Source organism: Podarcis gaigeae, assembly GCF_964106915.1.
Source record: "Podarcis gaigeae genome assembly, chromosome: 10".
NCBI classification, from domain to species: Eukaryota; Metazoa; Chordata; class Lepidosauria; order Squamata; family Lacertidae; genus Podarcis; species Podarcis gaigeae.
This window is the reverse complement of record NC_139686.1, coordinates 297,190-319,724: the sequence shown is the minus strand read 5'-3', so window position 1 is coordinate 319,724 and position 22,535 is coordinate 297,190. Positions and strand designations below refer to the sequence as shown.

Sequence of the window (22,535 nt, the reverse complement as noted above, 5' to 3'; positions counted from 1 at the left end):
TCCTTTTGATGGCATCAAGTCTGGGCCCCTTTAACTGCTTCTTCCCTTGCCAGGAGTTGGAGCTTGTCCTGCTACTGTCATGGACCCTTTAGTTGAGACTCCTGCATTGCAGGCAGTTGGACTAGATCAGCCTCAGAGTCCCCTTCAACTCTACAGTTGCATGATTCCATGACCATACTTGATGTCTTAAGGAGGCAGCTGCGTTCAGTCTCAGCCAAATCCATGGTAATGCCAGTGGCCAGGAAACCTCTGTGACTCAATTCCCACCAGCCTGACACTCCAATTTTGGCATGATAAACAAATCAGAAACCAATGTAAAAAAAGAAATATTGGGCAGTGAGTATGCACTCCATGGTCTTGAGAAACAAGACCAACCTTTTTGCTAGGTTGCCAAAGTAAAAGACCACTGTTTTTGAAGGACAGATTCACAGCTGTCCATGGAGGCACGGGCCTATTCTGTGTCCAGGGCAGCTGTCTGCCAGCTCCATCTGGTATGTGGGCTGAGACCCTATCTGCCCGCAGACTGTAGCACTAGAGTGGTGCATGCTCTGGTTATCTCCCACTTGGACTACTGCAATGCGCTCTACGTGGGGGCTACCTTTGAAGGTGATCTGGAAACTACAACTAATCTGGAATGCGGCAGCTAGACTGGGACTGGGAGCAGCCACCGGGACCACATAGTACTGGTCTTAAAGGATCTTCACTGGTTCCCAGTACATTTCCAATTACAAGCCTGAATGGCCTCACTGAGTACACCTGAAGAAGCTTCTCCACCCACATCGTTCAGCCCAGACACTGAGGTCCAGCTCCGAGGGTCTTCTTGCAGTTAGTTCCGTGCCTGCGAGAAGTGAGGTTATAGGGAACCAGGCAGAGGGCCTTCTCAGTATTAGCGCCCACCCTGTTGAACGCCCTCCCATCAGATGTCAAGGAAATTAAAAAAACTCTATCCCTTTCCGTATACATCTGAAGGGAGACCTGTAAATGGAAGCTTTCTAATGTTTTATGTTTTTATATACAGTGGTACCTCTGGATGTGAACGGGATCCTGAAGCGAACGCAACCCACATCTGCACGTGCGCGGGTCGTGATCCACCACTTCTGTGCTTGACGTCATTTTGAATGTCTGCGCATGTGCGAGCGGCAAATTCCGGAAGTAACGCAGAGTGCAACCCAAAAACGTTCAGCCTGAAGCAACTTCAACCCGAGGTATGACTGTATGTTGGAAGCTTCCCAGAATGGCTGTGGCAACCCAATCAGATGGGCAGGGTACAAATAAGATCACTACTACTACTACTACTACTGTAATCCTCATCCTCCTCATTAAATCATCCTAAAATTAAATTTGTACACAGTTATTACTATAGTTCCCCCCTGCTGTGAGTTGTTTGATGACCCATGAGATGGGCGTTGTGAATGAAGCTCTTTCCACATTCCAAAGACCCGTGTGATTTCTCCCCAGTATGGATTCTTTGATGGGAAGTGAGACTTGCCCTCTTACTGTACCCCTTTCCACATTCCAAGCACTGATAAGGTTTCTCCCCGCTGTGAGCTCTTTGATGGGAAGTGAGACTTTCCTTCCGGGTGAAGCTCTTTCCACATTCCCGGCACTGATAGGGTTTCTCCCCTGTGTGAATTCTTTGATGGGCCTTGAGATTAGAGCTCTTTCTGAAGCTCCTTGTACATTCTGAGCAATGATATGGTTTCTCCCCTTTATGAATCATCTGATGATCTGTAAGATGGACGTTCTCACTGAATCTCTTTCTACATTCCAAGCACTGATATGGCTTCTCCACTGAATGAATTCTTTTATGAGCCATGAATCTTTCCTTCCGACTGAAGCTCTTTCCACACTCTTGGCATTGATGGTGTTCCTCTCCATGGTGAATTCTCTGGTGTTGATGGAAGGCTTGGCTTCTGTTAAAGCTCTTTCCACATTTCAAGCACTGATATATTTTCTTCTCACTGTGAATTCCTTGATGGGAAGTGAGACTTTTCTTCCAAGTGAAGCTCTTTCCACATTTCAAACACTGATATGGTTTCTCCCCAGTGTGGATTCTTTGATGGGCCATAAGATTGGACCTCTTACAGAAGCTCTTTCCACATTCTATGCACTGATGTGGTTTCTCCCCTGTATGGATTATTTGATGGGCGGTGAGATTGGAGCTCTTTCTGAAGCTCCTTCTACACTCTAAACACTGATATGTTTTCTCCCCTGTATGAATTCTTTGATGGGTCATGAGATGGATGTTTTTACGGAATCTCTTTCCACATTCTAAACATTGATATGGTTTCTGATCGCTGTGAGTTCTTTGGTGGGAATAGAGATTGGCCCTCTTAATGAAGCTCTTTCCACATTCCAAGCACTGATATGGTTTCTCCCCAGTATGCATTCTTTGGTGAGAAGTGAGATTGGTTCTCTGATTGAAGCTCCTTCCACATTCCAAACACTGGTAGGGTTTCTCCCCTGTATGAATTCTTTCGTGGCAGGTTAGATTGGCCCTTTGGCTGAAACTCTTTCCACATTGCAAGCACTGGTAGGGTTTCTCCCCACTGTGAGTTCTTTGATGGGCAGTGAGATGGGAGGCGCGAATGAAGTTCTTTCCACATTCCAAGCACTGATATAGTTTCTCCCCACTGTGAATTCTTTGATGGGAAATGAGACTATCTTTCCACTTGAAGTTCTTTCCACATTCTGAACACTGATATGGTTTCTTCCTCATGGGATTTATTTGATGGAAAGTGGAATGCAATCTCTGTCTGAAACGCTCTCCACACTCCAAATATTTATATGGCTTCTCCACTGTGTGGATTTTGTCCTGGTCTCCTTTGTTCTTACTTCCCAGTTTATCACCACCTGCAGTACAGAGAGAAATGGATTAGACCCACAGGAAAAAATGAACCCTCAAATTATTGAACAACGCTAATGAATGCTTGCGATAGATGAAGAACTAAAGGGAGTTCTTCCTCTCCTATTGCATGGAGCCCAGATTGCCCCGTAGTTTCCCGGGAGCTCAGGGCAATGAAACAATTGCTGAGATGGCTAGAGAGCTAGTGGTGGAAAACTCATTCTGAATTGGGCTGGACACTGGTTAGAGCTCAGCACTGAGCCTACCAAGTGGTGATAGCGATGGCGAGGACTTTATTCACCGCCTCTATAGCCTCTGCGGAAAACGGCAGCAGGAGATTCTTTCAGGTGGTTCACGATATAATGGAACCACCTTTGCCATTGGGGCCTGGTGTGGACCCCAAGACCTCCTGCAATCATTTTGCAGGTTTTTGCAGATAAAGTTGCTCAGTTTTGGAAAGAGGTAGACTACACCATGGCACCAGGGCTGGAGAAGAAGAATGCTAAGGTCCTGTCTAGTCAAGTTGCATGGGACCAATTCCAATCTGTTACCTTCGAGGATGTGGACAGGATGCTTGGGCAAGTGAAACTAACCACCTGTCTCTTTGGGTTTTTTCCCCTAGTAATTTTTATTCAATTTTCAATATCTTTTTTTTTCCATAACAAAGAAAACAAAACAAAACAATAAAGAACATGCAACACGTATAATTTCCAACTCTTAATTTCATATTCCTTACTCTCCCGACTTCCTCACACCTCCCCTTTCTGCATTCTCATGTCAAGTTAATTAATTAACAAATCCCTCCCTTGCTTTCAAATTACTTATAAAAACATTCAATTTCTTCCACTTAACCATTATCGCTATTAACCCCTATTTTTCTCATTCAACATCAATCTAGCATTCACTAATTTTTGAATATTTCTTTAAATAGTCTTTAAATTTTTTCCAATCTTCTTCCGCCGTTGCTCTTCCCTGGTCTCGGATTCTGCTCGTCATCTCTGCTAAGCCCATATAGTCGATCACTTTCGTCTGCCACTCTTCCACGGTGGGTAGATCTTGTGTCTTCCAGTACTTTGCTATAAGAATTCTTGTTGCTGTTGTAGCATACATAAAAAAAGTTCTATCCTTCTTTACAACCGATTGGCCGACTATGCCCAGGAGAAAGGCCTCTGGTTTCTTAGGGAAAGTGTACCTAAGTACCTTTTTCAGTTCATTATAGATCAGTTCCCAGAAAACCTTAATCCTTGGGCACGTCCACCAAAGGTGAAAGAATGTTCCTTCTCTTTCTTTACACTTCCAACATTTATTCTCGGGCGAATGGTAGATTTTCGCAAGCTTGACTGGGGTCATGTACCACCTATAAATCATTTTCATAATATTTTCTCTCAAGGCACTACATGCCGTGAATTTCATCCCGGTGGTCCATAACTTTTCCCAGTCAGCAAACATTATGTCATGACCAATATCCTGCGCCCATTTAATCATTGCAGATTTAACCATTTCGTCTTGTGTATTCCATTTCAACAGCAAGTTATACATTTTTGACAAGTTCTTAGTACTAGGTTCTAACAATTCAGTTTCTAATTTTGATTTTTCCACCTGGAAGTCGACTTTCCTGTCTAGTTTAACCACCTGTCTCTTTGATCCTTGCCCATCCTGGCTCATAAAAGAGACTGAAATTAGACTCGTCATGGGACTGAAACTGCCTTGGTTGCACTGGTTGATGATCTCCGGCAGGCTAGGGACAAAGGTGAGAGCTGTTTCCACTTCTACTGTATCTCTCAGCGGCCTTTGATATCACCAACCATGACATCCTTCTGTACTGTCTACAGGAGCTGTGGGCGCTTTTATGCAGTGTGTCAGGACTGCCGATAGGTCCCAGCTCACGGAGGACCAACGCCCAGTGGATGTTATATACAAAAGTCTTTATTAAAGTTTAGTTTCCATTTCCAAGCTCTGGGCGCGCAGACCCACGTCTCGACGCTAGACCGGCTAAGTCCCCTCTGACTCACTGCTCCACCCACACCAGTTTAAGATTCTAGCCCGGCTCCACCTCCTACGCTGTTCTTTCCTTCGCTGGGTCCTTCTGCCCTCTGGGGTTCCCTCCTTCCTGGACTCCTCTGACGCTGAGCCTCCTGAGTCTTGCCCCTCCCTCCGGCGGGCTTTAGGACCTGGCTCCCTTCCCGGGCTCCCCGCTGTGCCGCGCTCCTGTACATTTGAACTTGGCGCGCGCGCCCAGCCGGTGACTTTCCTTCTGACTGTTTCCCCGCTTCCTGATGTGGGCGTTGCCAAACCTGACTCCTCTCCTCCCTCTGGTGGTGAGGACACTGGTCCCGACTCCTGGGACTCCCCCTCCCCACTGCGCTCTGGTGGAGAAGCTGGTCCTGATTTCCAACTGCTGCTCAGGGACTCCCCGCTAGCCCCTTCCTCCTGGGGCTTCCCCCCTGGAGCCCCCCTCGCTCTGGCCACCGGCGCTCCCTTCTGTGAGTCCTCCGATTCGCTAGAGAGGCTTGTGGAATAACTCTGGCCACTGTCACTGCCTGCGCCCCCCTCGTACTCCTCCTCCTCACTCTCCATTTGCTCCCCCTCCTGTGTCTCTCCTTCTGAACCCCTGACATCCATCCCCCCCTCGAAGCCCCCCCTTCCCCCCTCCCCCTCTTCAGGTGCGGGTTCCGGGCGCTCTAGAGTTGTCGGGGTGAGTTCAGGATACAGTTCGTCCCCCGAGGCGTGCAGCCATCGTGATAAGTCCGGAAAGTCCTCCATGGGCTCGTCGACTGCTATTCCCTCCGCTTCCATCTCCTGGGCGGTGTGTTCGAAATCTGAGGCCGCCCCCAAATCACTCACAACCCCTTCTCCCCCTGTCGCCTGAGGTGACGCCACTTCCCAGGGTCCCTCCGGCATGTCTCTGCGCCATCCCACTTCGGGTTGGTCCTCCCACCAATAAGATCCCCCCGTGCCAAAACCTGAGAGCGAGCCCTCTGGGGAGCTGCCTCCCGGAGCCGAGAAACCCCGGAAAGTGCTGGCCGGAAAGTGCTGACGAGAAACCCCGGAAAGTGCTGGCCGAGAGTGTGGGTGTGAACAGACAATCATCGAAAAAGCCCGCCGGCATAGGCTTGTGCGGGAAAAGTGTATGGAATTCTTCCTTGAGCAACTGCTCCTCCAATGCGTAATCCGGCACCCACCTGTTGGCGCTGGCCGGGGTGTCCTCTGTGGCGAGAAGATATTCAATCCCGTCCTCCCCCCACCTTGAGTCTAAAATCTCTGTGGCTTCGTTGAGTGGCCCCCTTCTCGGCGACCCCCCCTTTTTGGGCGCTTCCCTGAGCGGGTCTGGCGCTGTCCCTGGTGCCTGAAACCTGTGGGGCTCTTTGTAGGGTGTGAGCACTGATCTATGAAAGACCGGGTGCATTCTGGACCCCTCCGGGAGTGTTAACCGGAAGGCCACTGGGTTGATCTGCGCCTCTACTTGGTAAGGCCCTAGCTGCTTGTGCCCGAGCTTCTTCTTGGCCAACGATCTGGCTTGGACTGCCTGGGCTGCTAACCAGACCCAGTCTCCTACCCAGATGTCTTCCCCAACCCTCCTGTGTCGGTCTGCCTGCACTTTGTAAGCCTGTTTCGCCACCTCTAACTGCCTCCTGAGGTGCTCGTGGATCTCCTGCAACTCCGCTGCCACGGCCTCTGCTCCCTGTGGCTCCCCCTCCCTCACTTTCTCTAAACCCGGGAAGGTTCTGGGATGCCGCCCATTGTTGGCGAAAAACGGTGTCACCCCCGTGGACACGTGTTTCGTGTTGTTGTAGGCAAACTCGGCTAGCGGTAGGTAGTCCACCCAGGTCGAGGGCTGCTGGTTCGCGTAGCATCTCAGGTACTGCTGCATGATGGCGTTGACTCTCTCCGCCTGTCCGTTAGTCTGCGGGTGTCGCGCCGACGCCAGGCTGACCTTGACGTTCAGGAAACCCATCAGCTTTTGCCAGAAGTTGGATATGAACTGGCGCCCCCTGTCGGACAGGATGGACCGTGGTAGGCCGTGCACCTTGAACACGTGGTCAATAAACAGCTTGGCGGTCTGCTCGGCTGTGGCCACCTTCGCGCAAGGAATGAAGTGGGCCATCTTGGTGAACAAGTCTACTACCAAGAGTACTGCCGTCTTGCCTCTCGAGCTGGGCAGATCCGTGACAAAGTCCAGGGCCACCCTCTCCCACGGTTCGAACGGTGTCTGTAGCGGTTCCAACAAGCCCGCCGGCGGCTGGTGTACTGGTTTGGCCCTTTGGCAGGTGTCGCACCTCCTGACGTATTCCGCGACATCCCCCCTCATCTTGGGCCACCAAAAGTCTCTGGCCACTAGGTCCACCGTCTTCTCCTTGCCGAAGTGTCCCGCGCTGGGCACGTCGTGCAGCTGTTGCAGGACCCTCGCGCGGAGGTTGTCTCCCGGCACGTAGAGGGCTCCTTTGCGGATGAGCAGGCCGTCGCGTATTTGGAAGTCGTCGTCCCTCGCCGTGCCGCTACGCACCTCCTCCATCTTGGCTCGCGCGAAGGAGTCCGTCTGCAGCGCGCGACGCACCGCGTCCAGGTCCACCGTGGCTGAGGCGCATGCCCACGCCTTCGGTGCGAAAATATGCTTGGCCGCCGCCGGCGCCTCTTCTTCGAGATACTGCGGTTTCCTGGACAGCGCGTCCGCCATGATGTTGTTGTTTCCAGGGATGTATTCTATTCTGAAGTCGAAATCTGCAAAGAACTCCGCCCAGCGGATGTGTCTCTGGTTCAGGAACCTCGCCGTGCGCCAGTACTCCAAGTTCTTATGGTCTGTACGGACCTGTACCGTGTGTTTGGCCCCAACGAGGAAATGCCGCCACGCCTTGAAGGCTGCATGTATGGCCAGTAACTCCCTGTCCCAGATGGTGTAGTTCTGCTCCGACTTGCTGAGTTTCCTGGAGTAGAAAGCACACGGCCTCCAGTCCCCCTGGTGGTCTTGCTGCAACAGGACGGCCCCCACGGCCCTGTCTGACGCGTCCGTCTCCACTCTCATGGGCCTGCTGGGGTTCACGTGTAGCAGGTGTTCCTCGGACGCGAAGAGATGCTTGAGCTTCTGAAAGGACTGCTCTGCCTGCTCCGTCCAGATGAACTTCTTCTTCTTGGAACTGAGGGTGTCAGTAATGGCCGCTGTCTGCATGGCGAAACCTTTGATGAACTTGCGATAAAAGTTGGCAAAGCCGACAAACCTCTGGACTTCCTTTCGATTGCGTGGGCTCTTCCAGTCCAGCACTGCCCGTACCTTGGTACTGTCCATGGCGAGTCCCTTGTCGGACAGTTTGTAGCCCAGGAAGTCCACCTCCGTCTTGTCGAACTGGCACTTCTCCAGCTTGGCGTAAAGCCGGTGCTCCCGCAGCCGCTGCAGTACTTTCCTGACATCTCTCTCGTGAGCCTCCGGCGACTCCGAGAAGATGAGGGTGTCGTCCAGGAAGCAGACGCACTTCTTGTAGAGAAGACCCGCCAAGACATGATGCATGAATGCTTGAAAACAGTGGGAGCCATTTTGTAATCCAAAAGGCATAACTCTATATTCATAGGTGCCCAGCGGCGTAAACATGGCCGTCTTCCACTCGTCACCCTCCCTCACTCGTATGAGATTGTACGCTCCGCGTAGATCCAACTTGGTAAAGATGCGCCCCATCTGCACCGTCGCCAGCAGGTCATCGATCTTGGGCATGGGGAAGGCTGTGGGCTTGGTTTTTGAATTCAAAATTCTGAAATCAACTACAAGCCTCCTTTGGGGCGTGTCCCGCTTCTTCACAAAAAACACGGGACTGCCCCCCACTGCTTTGGATTCTCGGATGAACCCCCGCTTCAAGTTGTGATCTATGAACTCCCTGAGTTCCTGCAGTTCATCCTTAGACATGGAATACAGTTTCCCGGTCGGCAGAGTCGCCCCCGGCAGGAGGTCAATCTTGCAGTCGTAGGGTCTGTGGGGAGGCAGCTTGTCCGCTTCCTTCTCGCAGAAGACCTCCAAAAACTCTTTGTACTTGTTGGGTACCGCTTGCAACATGCCTAAGTGCAGCTGTGGTCCGTCTTCGTGCCCCTCATCTTCTTGGTTAGCGAGGATGCAGTGTTCTGCGCAGTAGGAGGAGCAGAAGGTCAGTTGACGCTGGTACCATGCCAATGCCGGGCTGTGCTTGTCCAGCCAACTCATGCCCAACACAATGGGTGACGTTGAAGCTGATGACTTCGCGGTGATTACCAATGCACATCACCATTGGCGGCGTCTGCTGCAGCACTTGCCCTCCCAGTAGCTCCCTGCCGTCCACCGTGACGACGTTCAGAGGTACCGTCGCTGGCAGAAGGGCTATTCCATGTTGCTGGATGAAGTCCATGCCTATAAAATCTGCGTTGCTCCCAGAGTCAATCGTAATGGGGATTTCCACAGTGAGCCCATTGGGAAGTTGAAGGGATGCGGTGAGCTGCACTACTGGTTTGGGTGGGAGGGGGTCTGTGGGCTGTAACATTACTGGGGATTGCTTCACTGACTTGTCTGGCTGGCCCCCAGTGACTCCATTTCCAGCCAGACAGTGGAGTTTTCCTGCTGTGATTCACTCTGCTGAACTGCTTCTGTTACTGTCGCTGCGGCTGCAGTGTGCTTGTGAAACCGCTGGGGACACTCTTTCGCCATGTGCTGAGCACTGTCGCAGATGTAGCACTTCCTGTTCCCTCTAGGAGGCTTCATTTTGACTGCTCCCGGCGTTAGGGCTCCGGCTGTGGACTGAGCCTTAGCACCACCTATCTCCATCGGCTCCTCTCCTCCTCCCAGCGGAGGCATGGATCGAGCGCGCGCCGCTTCCTTGGGAAAGGGGGGTGGTGCTTTCGTTGGCGTGCGGCCCCAATGCCCTTCCTCTTTGTCCCAAGAGCGTCCTTCCAGCCTAACCCCAATGGTGAGTGCCCTCTCCACAATGTCCTTGGTGGTTTGGGGTCTCTCCCCCCTTGCAATTTCGTCTTTCACAGCTCCGTTCAGCCCCTCCCAGAACAGATCTCTGACGGCAGACGATTCTCTCTCCCAGCCCAATAAGTTCACCAATGCGAAAAAACGTGAATGATATTGCCTTACAGTGGCTCTACCTTGTCTTAGTCCGTGAATCTGTTTCCTAGCGATATCCACATCAATCTCAGACAAAAAACACGCATCCATCACTTTAAGGAAGGCACCCGCATTTTGGAGGGCTGGATCCTTATCTCTCCAGAGATTGCGCAGCCATGTTTTCGCCTCTCCCCGTAAATGCGAAACAATAAATCCCACTCTTTCTTCCTCATTTTTAAAGTCCTTGTCAAGCAGCTGCAGTGCATATAGTACATCTGCTCTGAAGTTAGGATACTCCTGCAGGTCCCCATTGAAGTGAGACACAAGGCTCCCTCCTCTGTTCCCCAGCCCAATCCCTTCTGGTCTGGTGGCCGGTAGCCTCTGTGTAGTTAGCACTTCTAACCTGGTTCGCAGATCCTGGCAGGTAACAGCTGCTTCCTGCTCCTTCTTTCTGGACGCCGCAATTTCTGCAGTCAGCTGCGTCACTGCGTTTTGCAGACTCGCTATCTTCTCTTTGGTAGTCATTTCCCTGGTTTTCGTGAGCTCGCGAAGCACCAATCTTCACCCCTCGCTGCTTTCCCACACTCCACGAGGTTGTAAAATTGGTGGAAAAGGAGAGAGGGGACTTACTGTCAGGACTGCCGCTAGGTCCCAGCTCACAGAGGACCAACGCCCAGTGGATGTTATATACAAAAGTCTTTATTAAAGTTTAGTTTCCATTTCCAAGCTCTGGGCGCGCAGACCCACGTCTCGACGCTAGACCGGCTAAGTCCCCTCTGACTCACTGCTCCACCCACACCAGTTTAAGATTCTAGCCCGGCTCCACCTCCTACGCTGTTCTTTCCTTCGCTGGGTCCTTCTGCCCTCTGGGGTTCCCTCCTTCCTGGACTCCTCTGACGCACCAGTTTAAGATTCTAGCCCGGCTGTGTCTCTCCTTCTGAACCCCTGACATCCATCCCCTCCCTCTGGTGGTGAGGACACTGGTCCCGACTCCTGGGACTCCCCCTCCCCACTGCGCTCTGGTGGAGAAGCTGGTCCTGATTTCCAACTGCTGCTCAGGGACTCCCCGCTAGCCCCTTCCTCCTGGGGCTTCCCCCCTGGAGCCCCCCTCGCTCTGGCCACCGGCGCTCCCTTCTGTGAGTCCTCCGATTCGCTAGAGAGGCTTGTGGAATAACTCTGGCCACTGTCACTGCCTGCGCCCCCCTCGTACTCCTCCTCCTCACTCTCCATTTGCTCCCCCTCCTGTGTCTCTCCTTCTGAACCCCTGACATCCATCCCCCCCTCGAAGCCCCCCCTTCCCCCCTCCCCCTCTTCAGGTGCGGGTTCCGGGCGCCCCTCCTGTGTCTCTCCTTCTGAACCCCTGAGTTCCCCTCCTCCTGTGCCATGTCCAGAAAGTGGGGGGGATGAGTCTTCAGACCCCTGGGTGCTCACTTGTGGGGTGCCTCAGGGCTCCGTCCTGTCCCCCATACTTTGTAATATCTATATGAAGCCACTGGGAGAGATCATCTGGAGGGTTGGGCTGGGTGTTCATCAGTATGTGGATGATACCCAGCTCTACCTCTCCTTTAAATCAGAACCAATGAGAGCGGTGAATGCCTTGTGTGGCTGTCTGGAGGTGGTTGGAGGATGGATGGTGGATGGAGCTTAGATCTCAACAAGACTGAAGACCTCTTTTGGGGGGACAGGAGGCAGGCAGGAGTGGGGGGGCTTCCTGTTCCTGAATGGGGTAGCTGTGTCCCTAAAGGACCAGGTGCGCAGCCTGGGGGTCATTTTGGACTCACAGCTTTCCATGGAGACACAGGTCAATTCTGTGCCCAGGGCAGCTGTCTGCCAGCTCTATCTGGTACGCCAGCCGAGACCTTCCATGCCTGCAGACTAACTTGCCAGAGTGGTGCAAGTTTTGGTTATTTCCTGCTTGGTGGACAAACGCCAGCTCCCTTGGCCTGAAGTGAGAGGGCGCCACACCCCATAGTCACCTTTGACTGGACTTAACTGTCCTTTACTTTTACCTTTTACTACTGCAATGCACTCTGTGTGGGGCTACCTTTGAAGGTAACTCGGAAATGACAACTAATCCAGAATGCGGGAGCTAGACTGGTAACTGGGAGCGGCCACCAAGAACGTATAATACCAGTCCTAAAAAATCTTCACTGGCTCACGATCCATTTTTGAGCACCATTCAAAGTGTTATTACAGTGGAACCTCGGGTTACGTACCGTCCTCCTTACGAACACTTCGGGTAACGAGATCTGCTAACCCGGAAGTAGGTGTTCCGGGTAGCGAACTTTGCCCTGAGATGCAAGTGGAAGTCACGCGCCGCCGGTGCAGCGGCAGCGGGAGGCCCCATTAGCGAAAGCATGCCTCAGGTTAAGAATGGTTTTGGGTTAAGAACGGATCTCTGCAACAAATTAAGTTCGTAAACGGAGGTACCACTGTATTATTATTTACATGTGAGGTCTTACAACAGAGTTGGATTTTGTTTGGCCCAATCATGGAATCTGTTCCATCTCAGTCGTCTCTTTGGACAACTTAACACCAACAGAAGCAATAACAAAGGACCTGAGAGAAGCTACCCTGAAGCCTACATTTTGAAAGGCCTGGGTAGTTCAGATCAGCCTGATCATTGTTTAAAATGGCATAAATGGAGCAAGAATATTTACAGACAAAACAGTCAATAGTTCTCCGTTCAAGATGAATTATATCCCAGATAAGAATCCCAGGTGCTCTAAATGGTTCTGTTGCACTCCATCAAAATCTGGGAGGTTCTTCACTGAGATATGTATGGAATCTCAAAACACACATTATGATCCAGCAGGGAGCCTTACTGAGAGAGGCCACAATCCCGCGATTCTCCTCCATGACTTCCTTATGCAGAGCTCTCTGGTCAGGATCCAGCAACGCCCACTCCTCATATGTAAAATGAACAGCAACATCTTCAAAGCACACTGGACCCTAAAAGAGAAAGAGAAACTTCTCCTCTCAGTATTTTAATAATGGACATTAATCTTAGTGCAAATGGGTGGAACTCCACATTGCACAACATAACCCATTTTCCAGATGGAAGGATTCTCACTCTCCACTCCCTGTGTGCTCTTCTGGGGGGGGGCCCTTCTGTTGCCCTAAAGCCCACTTAAAGGGGTGCAAGGGGGCCCTGGGGGTAGAGGCACTTGGAGGGGGGAAAGTGCCATTGTGAAATGGATGGGTCTGGGTAGGTCCTCCTGGCCACTGTTCTGTATGGTTTGTCAACCGCTTAGAAGCCTGTTTCAGCATCCATCGATCAATCTAGAAATAAAATTATAATGACTGATAAATCGGACTAGTGACATTCAGAAGGCGAGTTAAGGCAAGGTGGCTGTCCTCATTCTCAGCAATTGAACCTTCTCAAATGTCATTTCCAGCCCTTGTTAAGGGCAGCCAAGAGGAGGAGCTAGATTCCTTCGGGGCCAGAGGCACACTGACTGCCCCACCCCTCAACCCCCTTCCCCACAGGTCTCCCTCCCTCTACCTGAGCTGCTTCCACAGCCGTTGCTTCTCCTTCACCACCAGGAACAGATGGATGAGGAGATCTTGCTGGCATCATCTGGTCACCTGTAAGAGACAGAGGTAAGTGGGAAGTGCAGCTGCTCTCACCTTCTGAGTGTGAGAATGTTGTGGGTAGCAGGAGAGGATATATTGATTAAATATTATCCTACCTAATTCACACGACTGAGTTTATTCATACAGCAGAGTACAACCCCCTCTTTACACAGCAGGAAGCTAGTTGCAGATCTGTTAGAATCTCTTAAGTACTAATATTCCTGGTAAGACCCCTAAAGATCTCCTAAAAGATAAGATCTCCTAAAAGAATCTCCTAAAAGATCTCCTAAAAGAATAAAGACACAACAGTCTTCTTTTAAAAGCAGCAAGAAGTTTACTCACATTCAGTTCACAGTTGGATCCCTGAAAGCAGGCTTTAGCTTAGAGTTACAGAAGAGGGTTTGAGTCCATCCCATATGAGAATGAGCCCATGTCCTGGTGGCTGAGAGCCAGCAGTGCAGTCCAAGAGAATAAAAGGCATCCAAAGAGGAGGTGGACCTTTTCTGGGTCTGGAAGGATCACACCCACCTACCTGGTCACATGCAAAGGAAGGATGCTGCAGACCAGATGGAACAGGAAGTTGAACTGGCTGGACCAACATTCCCCTGCATGTCCACTCTAGGCAAACAGGAAATGCTGTATTTGACTGCTTATGTTGCATCCCACACTGAGTGCATTTGGACATTTGTACCCATTTCATAATTTAGATGTGTAAAAGGTACACATCTCCTTGGGGCTCCAAGTGTCCTCCCCCCAAAGATGAAAATAACCCATGGATTTGTTTTGATATCCACAGAAAGGGACCAAACGGAGAACGGACTCCTTTCTTACCCAGCAGCCTCTCTCTGGTGTCCAATGGAATTCTTTTGGTCTCAGAGGCATCTGGGCCCATTTCTGCAAACAGATCCTGCCTCTGAAAGAGCAACAGATTCAAAACAGAGAATATGTAGAAGGGTTAGAAAAGGAATGGCAGAGGCAAAAACTAAAGGGCAATCTGATAGCATTCAATGGCTGCTTTCCAAAAAAGGATGGAGAGTTTTCAGATACCCTCACTCACGTTTGGAGCCCCTTTGGAGTATCCAGAGGCAAGTCTCTCTCACCTGCTGCTCTGCCTGCTTTCTCTCCTCTGCTTGACTCAGGAGGAATCCTTCGGCCAGCGCCACTGCCTGGGAACTGGTCTCCACTCCGCATTCCCTCACCCAACGCTCCATCTCTGGTGAAAGGACAGCCAGGAACTGCTCCAAGATCACCAGGTCCAGCATCTCAGCTTTTGTGTGCCTTTCTGGCTTCAGCCACTCGTGGCAAAGATGGTAGAGTTGGCTGCAAACCTCTCGGGGTCCTTTGGCCTCCTGGGAGCAGAACCACCTGAACTGCCGGCTCTGCACCTCTGAGCGAAGGGTGTCCTCCTCACCCAGGATCTTCTGCACAGAGTTTTCCCAGAATCCCCCACTGCTCCCAGTTCTGATGTCATCATGTCTTCCTGCTTCAGGACTAGCTGAGTCTTGCTCATCCATCTGTGTTCTCAAGAAGCCTCCAAGAGAGATGAAGGAATCCTTGATGATCTGACAAGTTCTGACCATATGGATTAGAGGTGCTAGCAAATTCTACAAAACACTATCAAACCTATAATTACTTAAATCCAACTAACAATACCACCTACAATGTAACCGGCTGTGTTTAACCATATGAATTCTTTATACATCATATAAACATATCTCTTTTCACATTATCAAATTAAGTAGATGTTGTGGGTGTTATTGTTAGCAAATTCTACAAAGCAAATACATTGTTCTGTTACAAAACTGACATATTGCCTGGAGGAGAAAAAATGTTCCCTGAGCAAGCATGGATGAGTCTTGCTAGGAAACAGGGCTGGACTGCACCACAACCCAGACTCTGAGGCTTCTTTAAAAAGGAAAGGGAGGAGGAGGAGAAGTAAGTCTCTAGCCCTCCTAGAGGGAAAGTTACCATGCAAAATGTACAGATAACTGCTGAGATTTATGATGATGATGATGATGATAACAACTTTATTATTTATACCTTGTCCATCAGGAGGGGTTTCCCCAGCCACATTGGGCAGCTCCCAGCATAATAGTAAAAGCCCGATAAACCCGATAAAACAGCCTGGTTGATCCTGCCTTTCAATCAAGGAATGAAGTCAGAACTGTGAATGACAAGTGAATCATTTGTACTGAGTGTAATTTGAGCTCTGGGTTACAATGGGGGTCCTAACCCACGGGTCCTCAAGAGTGGCTCTCCCACATGCCCCCACTTCAGGGCACATTTATTCCCTGCTTCTGTCCCATTTTCTAACACTTGGAATCTCCTATTTTCTGAAAACCCAGTACTGGGTTCAGGTCCCCATTTATATTTTCTGAGGGCCAGATACTTTTTTGCCCAACCCACTGAGGGCCAAGTGCACAATGCCAAAGAAATGTGATTATTTTAAACTGTTTTTAATATTAAATGTTGTCATCTGACCAGGGAACGTAGGGTGACGGGCGCATTATTAATGATGATAGAAACAATGTTACACAACTTAACCCCCACCAAGCCATGAATGCCTGGGGATATTCCTGGATCCAACAGGCTGGCTTGCAGCTCAGGTGACCTCAGTGACTCAGACCAACTCCGGCTAGTTTGCCAGCCAAGTCCCTTTGAGGCAGAGAGGACATGGCCATGGCCCTCCTCCATACTCCACCACTGCGCTTGAAGACAGCTCTGAAACTGGTCCAAAATGCAAGGGCCAGATTATTAGCTGTGTTCCCTAAATATCTGCAGAACCACCTCCTTCCCTACAGACCCTCTTGGGTGTTACTCGGTCTATTTTGGGGTAACATTTATTATTTCTATGATCCTTGTTTATAAAATGGAATGAAAAGTTATTTCCCAAAGAATATGAAAAGGCAACACACACATCTACGATCCCTCTGTGCTGTAGCTGGCAAGACCCCTTCAGAGAGTCATGGCTTTCTCCAAAGAACCCTTGGTTTGTTAAGAATTCTGATAATTGCTAAGAGGCACCTCTCCCCAGAGTGGTTCCACAATCCATCCTCCTTTCCCCAGAACTCTGGGCAGAGGGGGGCGGGGGGGGGGGTCTGCCAAGCACCCTACGCACTGTGGGTGCTGTCTCTTTTCCCCCACCACAACCTGTGGTACCTACATTTCTGAAATGTGGGATCACAGCTAAGGTTCTCCACAGGGCTTTCTGTTCAGTCTCAAAATACCCTCTGAACATCGGAGGGGTTGCATGTCTGAATGGACACACCCGTGTCAGCCAGGAGTCTGGATAGAAGTCCTGCCTGCTTCGGGGGGAGGGAAAGCTTTGCCTCTGATGGAAGGAGAATGGAGGGTCCACTTACATCTGGAGGAGCTCAGCACCAGAAGAGAAGAGGAGCCCTGCAGGATCAGGCCAAAGGGGCCCCTCTTGCGTCCAGCCTCCTCTTCCCACAGGGGCCAACCAGAGCTCCGTATGGGAAGCCCACCAGCAGGACTGGGGCGCAAGAGCCCCTCTCTCCACCTGCAGCAACTGGGACTCTGACGCCTTGCAGCCTCCGACAGGGAGACAGAGCACGGGAGCCCCCCCCCCCCGCCCTCTCCCCCCCCTCCACCAACTGGCCTCGTCCTCTTTCAAAGCCATCTCGAATCGGTGGGTTTAATTCCACACGGTGAGATGGAGCGATTTTCTTTTCTGTGTCCTAAATCTTCCAGCCTTTATCACTGAGGCCAAGCTCTCCGTTTTACGTCTGGCTACAACTTCAGTTAATAAATGTAAATCTGAATTTGGGGGTTAGGGTTAGCATGCTTCCCCCCCCCCCCCGATCCAAAGACCCTCCCCAAAGGGGAAAAGGAAGCGCAGAGCTGCCGCTCTCCTGCGCCCTCGCCCCTCTCGCCAGGACCCTCTGCTCCTTGATTTTGGGGTCGTCGTCCTCCCCCTGCAGGAGCTGAGCAGCCCCCGCCCCATGCACGCCCCCCTGCAGCCCCGGGACCCCTTCTCCCAATGGGGCCCTATGGGTCAAGGGAGAGGGGACTCACCGGGTCTCAGAAGGGGCCATGGAGGCAACATTTTCAGAGAAAGACAATAGCCCCCCCTTTATTGGCGGGCCTCTCCAGGAATGCAGCTCAGTTCCCTTTAACTCTTGAAGGGAGGTGATTTTCCTCTGGAGGACCTGCCCCCCCCCTTTACCTTCTAGGAATCCAGCTCTGCTCCTTTTAACCCTTGGCTAGCCGAGAAGGTCCGTATAGTTAAGCTGTGGTTTTCCCAGTATAGCTCTACAATTATACCATTATAGCCCTCGTTACACTGGACCCCCCCCCCCCCCCATGATCCCTGTCTACTAATTCATTTAGATCTTGCTTCAGGTCTGGCGATGGAATGCGGATTAAATCCTCAGTTTTAATATGTAGTGATGTATGGAATTGAGAGCTGGACCACAAAGAAGGCTGATCGCCGAAGAATTGATGCTTTTGAATTCTGGTGCTGGAGGAGACTCTTGAGAGTCCCATGGACTGCAAGAAGATCAAACCTCTCCATTCTGAAGGAAATCAGCCCTGAGTGCTCACAGGAAGGACAGATTGTGAAGCTGAGGCTCCAGTACTTTGGCCACCTCATGAGAAGAGAAGACTCCCTGGAAAAGACCCTGATGTTGGGAAAGATGGAGGGCACAAGGAGAAGGGGACGACAGAGGAGGAGATGGTGGGACAGTGTTCTCGAAACTACCAGCATGAGTTTGACCAAACTGTGGGAGGCAGTGGAAGACAGGAGGGCCTGGCGTGCTCTGGTCCCGGGGGTCACGAAGAGTCGGACACGACTAAACGACTTAATGACAACTAAAGCCGAGAAGTCACAGAGAACTTACCCAGTCTTATAAAAAAAGCCCACGGACCAGATCCCCATCCTTCTGATTCATGAGGCTCGTTTTCTCCTGCTCTCCTTCCTTGTAGGTTTTTAAGCAGAGGTTGGCCTTCTGTCATGGATGCTTTAATTGAGATTCCTGCATTCCTACCATTTTATAAAATACATGCATATATATATATATATATATATATATATATATATATGCTTTCAAGTATTTGGCTCCCAATTAATTCGGGGCTTTCTTGCTTTATTTCAGCTTGGGAGTCAGGAATCATAGAGTTGGAAGGGACCCCAAGGGTCATCTAGTCCAACCTCCTGCAATGCAGGAATCTCGACTAAAGCGTCTGCCCACCATAGCCATAAACTTGCACGTTCGCAGTAATCAACTGCTGAAATGTAAACTCAATGTGTATCAATGAAAAGGGCGTATAACTGTTTTATGAACAGATAGGTAGCCGTGTTGGTCTGCCATAGTCAAAACAAAAAAAATTCCTTCCAGTAGCACCTTAAAGACCAACTAAGTCAGTTCTTGGTATGAGCTTTCGTGTGCATGCACACTTCTTCAGATACACTGAAACAGAAGTTTCCAGACCCTTCTATATAGTGAGAAGGTGGGGAGGGGTATTACTCAGTCTTGCATATTCAGTGGGATACGTGGATTGTAGAGGGTTCTTAATTCTAAGACCCTTGGGTATAATGTCCAGGTTCTTGCATTTAGTAAGAAAGAAGATATCAGTCTGTACCTGTGCAAGTTTCTTGGTGAGGTTGATGAACTTCCATTTCATGCGGCTCAATGTGGTGCCTTCCATAGTTCCAGTTACAGATAGGTAGCCGTGTTGGTCTGCCATAGTCAAAACAAAAAAAATTCCTTCCAGTAGCACCTTAAAGACCAACTAAGTCAGTTCTTGGTATGAGCTTTCGTGTGCATGCACACTTCTTCAAATACACTGAAACAGAAGTTTCCAGACCCTGAGTAATACCCCTCCCCACCTTCTCACTATATAGAAGGGTCTGGAAACTTCTGTTTCAGTGTATCTGAAGAAGTGTGCATGCACACAAAAGCTCATACCAAGAACTGACTTAGTTGGTCTTTAAGGTGCTACTGGAAGGAATTTTTTTTTGTTTTGTTTTATGAACGAACTCCGTATTTTGTGAATCACCTGAGGTCAACCAATAGGGAGCTTTAAAATCTGACAGCAAGCCAATCAGGTATTACAGAACAGCGACCCCCTACTGTGCAAAGTCAGCAACTGGCGGGGGATCGCTGCAAAACCCTCAGCTCAGCCTTTGCGCGGTTGACTGACAATGGGGAAAGTCCATTAAATTTATCCCTTCTGGTTTCGATTGCCTTAAAAGTGTTACATTATAACAAGAAGTGTCAAAATGTACCCTTTTGGACTTGACAGCGCTGGAAGAGGACAAGTCTTTGGGAAACCGTATAAATTCAATGCCATTACCGATTCTCCCCATTCCCAAAGGCATTTTACTCTTACAGCGAAGGCGGACTTGGACAACAACCTCTAGGCGCGAAGTTATGTACACAGCTTGGACGCCCCCCCCCCCAATCCCCGAGATATAGAGTCACGTGGGCAACACCCTTCCCAGGAAGGTGGAAAAGGAATCGCAATGGACTTCCACTGATGGAGTTTACTGAAGCCAGGTGTTCACGAAGCCCATCGGGAAACTCGGAGGGAAAGGATATGGGTAGATAGTTTTATTGTTCTTTGGGTCATCTTCTTTGGCGATCCCTTGTAGCCGAGTAAGATTGTCTTCCATAAACACGGTCTTAACAATGAGTCCGTAAGTGACTGTGGAGGCCAAGTCTGGATCCACACGTCCTTCTACAGTGGGGACATAGGTTTCCAGGCAGGAGTTGACCACAGTGAGGGTTTGCCAAGCGCGCCTTCCTCTTAGCACGTGTCTCCCTTGTGTCCTGAGTTCGAGCGTCTTCAAAGCCCATGACACCTTTGGGAAAGGCTGCTCTCCAACTGGAGCGCTCGCAGGCCAGTGTTTCCCAGTTGTCGGTGTTTATATGACATTTCTTTAGATTTGCCTTGAGAGAGTCTCTGGGTGGTGGGTACTTAAAAGGTGTCGGGAACTGACTCTGATAAGGGGGCAAATTGATGAACTCGTGTAACCTCACAATATCCCCTCCCTCTGTGTGACATGGTGATGTATCAACGATGCATCGATTATGCTTTTGGAGAGGTATTATGGGAAGGTACGGAAGGTCTTAAAAGGTCATGTGACCCCATGTTCGGGGTTCTTACTCTGTGGGGGGATGGGACCTGTTGCGCAACAATAAAGATGGAGGTCAACTGACCGTTGATTTGCTCCTTTATTTAGCTTGAGTTTCCTTCTTTGCTGACCGAAGAAACTCATGGGGTCTGGCACCCCGACCAGCTGGGCTGCAGAGCATCCTCGCAGCCGGATTTTCCATGTCACCTCCAGGACAGATGACCATTCTCCCTCTGCTTAAAGACCTCCAAGGAAGGAGAGTCCACTACCTATCGAGAGAGACTGTTCCACTGCTGACCAACTCTTACTGTCAGAAGGTTCCCCCCCCCCCAAAATGTTTGAAGAGCCCCTCTCTCCACCTGCAACAACTGGGACTCTGAAGCCTTGCAGCCTCCAAGGGGGGAGACAGAGCATGGCCGTCCTAGCGTGGAACCACCCTGGCAAATAGAAGGGGAAGAAATGGAGGCAGTGAGAGATTTTACTTTCTTGGGCTCCATGATCACTGCAGATGGTGACAGCAGTCACGAAAATAAAAGACGCCTGCTTCTTGGGAGGAAAGCAATGACAAACCTAGACAGCATCTTAAAAAGCAGAGACATCACCTTGGCAACAAAGGTCCGTATAGTTAAAGATATGGTTTTCCCAGTAGTGATGTATGGAAGTGAGAGCTGGACCATAAAGAAGGCTGATCGCCGAAGAATGGATGCTTTTGAATTCTGATGCTGGAGGAGACTCTTGAGAGTCCCCTGGACTGCAAGAAGATCAAACCTCTCCATTCTGAAGGAAATCAGCCCTGAGTGCTCACTGGAAGGACAGATCCTGAAGCTGAGGCTCCAATACTTTGGCCACCTTGTGAGAAGAGAAGAGTCCCTGGAAAAGACCCTGATGTTGGGGAAAATGGAGGGTGCAAGGAGAAGGGGACGACAGAGGACGAGATGGTGGGACAGTGTTCTCGAAGCTACCAGCATGAGTTTGACCAAAGTGCGGGAGGTAGTGGAAGACAGGAGTGCCTGGCGTGCTCTGGTCCAGGGGGTCACGAAGAGGCGGACACGGCTAAACGACTAAACAACAACAACAACCCATAGCTCTCGCCTCTCAAAGGAGCCAGTTGTGCATCCATGCAAAGGAAGAGCAGAGTTGCTGCCCTCCTGCGACCTCGGCCCTCCCTGGCAGGACCCTCCCCTCCTTGACTTGGGGGTCCCCCCCTTACAGGCTCCCCACATGCACGCTCCCCTGCGGCCCTGGGACCCCCAGTGCACCCCTCTGGGGAGAGAGAGAGGAGACTCACCGGATCCCAGCAGGTGCCACCGGGGCCGCATTTGCAGGGAAAGACAAAAGCACCCCCTTTTTTGGCAGGAAAAGTCTGGGGAGGCGGGGAGGGGCTTTTGCTCTGGAGGACCTGCCCTCCCCGTCTTTCTTTCCTGCCCTCTCTAGGAATCCAGCTCGTTTATGTTTAACCCTTGGCAAGCCGAGGCACCCAGCTCTCCCTCTGGGGAGCAGGAGCGCCGGAGGAGCCACGTGCATCGCGCGCAAAGCACCCAGAGATGCTTTATTTGGGGTACCCTCCTGGTCGGGGGCTGAGCTTCCCGCTCCTTGGCCCAGAAACAGGAGGAGCAACTTGACCCGGTCCTCCTCCTCCTCCTTTCCCTGGGAAAGTGGAAACATTCTATCTGAGCTGTTTCACAAAGGAAAGCTTGTATTTTGCAGTGAAACTTTGTATAAAATCATTCGTAAACGTACGGTTCTTGCTTTTGGAACTTGTGTGCTGTGTGTTCCCCTATACATTTTGGGAAACCTAATATCTTCCATAATCTTCTTTCAATCGATGGGTTTGGCAGCCAATTGTCTTCAAATGTTGTACTGTTTGCCCAGGTGTGCTACCTGAGGGGACCAGCCCTATCAATGAACCCCAGGAAACACCCATCTCCAGTGTCAATATTGGCCTTGTGTCAACTGTG

The 22,535-nt window shown here is 50.5% G+C and overlaps 1 protein-coding gene across 2 annotated transcripts; it reads right to left on the bottom strand.

Moving 5' to 3' along the window:
- Positions 1 to 1,024: 1,024 nt before the first annotated feature.
- On the bottom strand, positions 1,025 to 21,976 carry LOC310825965 (uncharacterized protein). 2 transcript variants are annotated; one of them, XM_083700256.1, is made up of 6 exons: positions 21,866 to 21,976; positions 14,582 to 15,012; positions 14,313 to 14,394; positions 13,411 to 13,493; positions 12,731 to 12,857; positions 1,025 to 2,853 (listed from the first exon to the last, which is right to left on the bottom strand). In XM_083700256.1, exons 1-6 carry the CDS (start codon positions 21,894 to 21,896, stop codon positions 1,358 to 1,360), a joined length of 2,250 nt encoding a protein of 749 aa, XP_083556382.1. In that variant the 5' UTR covers positions 21,897 to 21,976; the 3' UTR covers positions 1,025 to 1,357. The 2 variants fall into 2 exon arrangements, with proteins under 2 accessions (XP_083556382.1, XP_083556381.1); XM_083700255.1 differs by lacking the exon at positions 21,866 to 21,976 and adding an exon at positions 17,517 to 17,647.
- Positions 21,977 to 22,535: the final 559 nt, after the last annotated feature.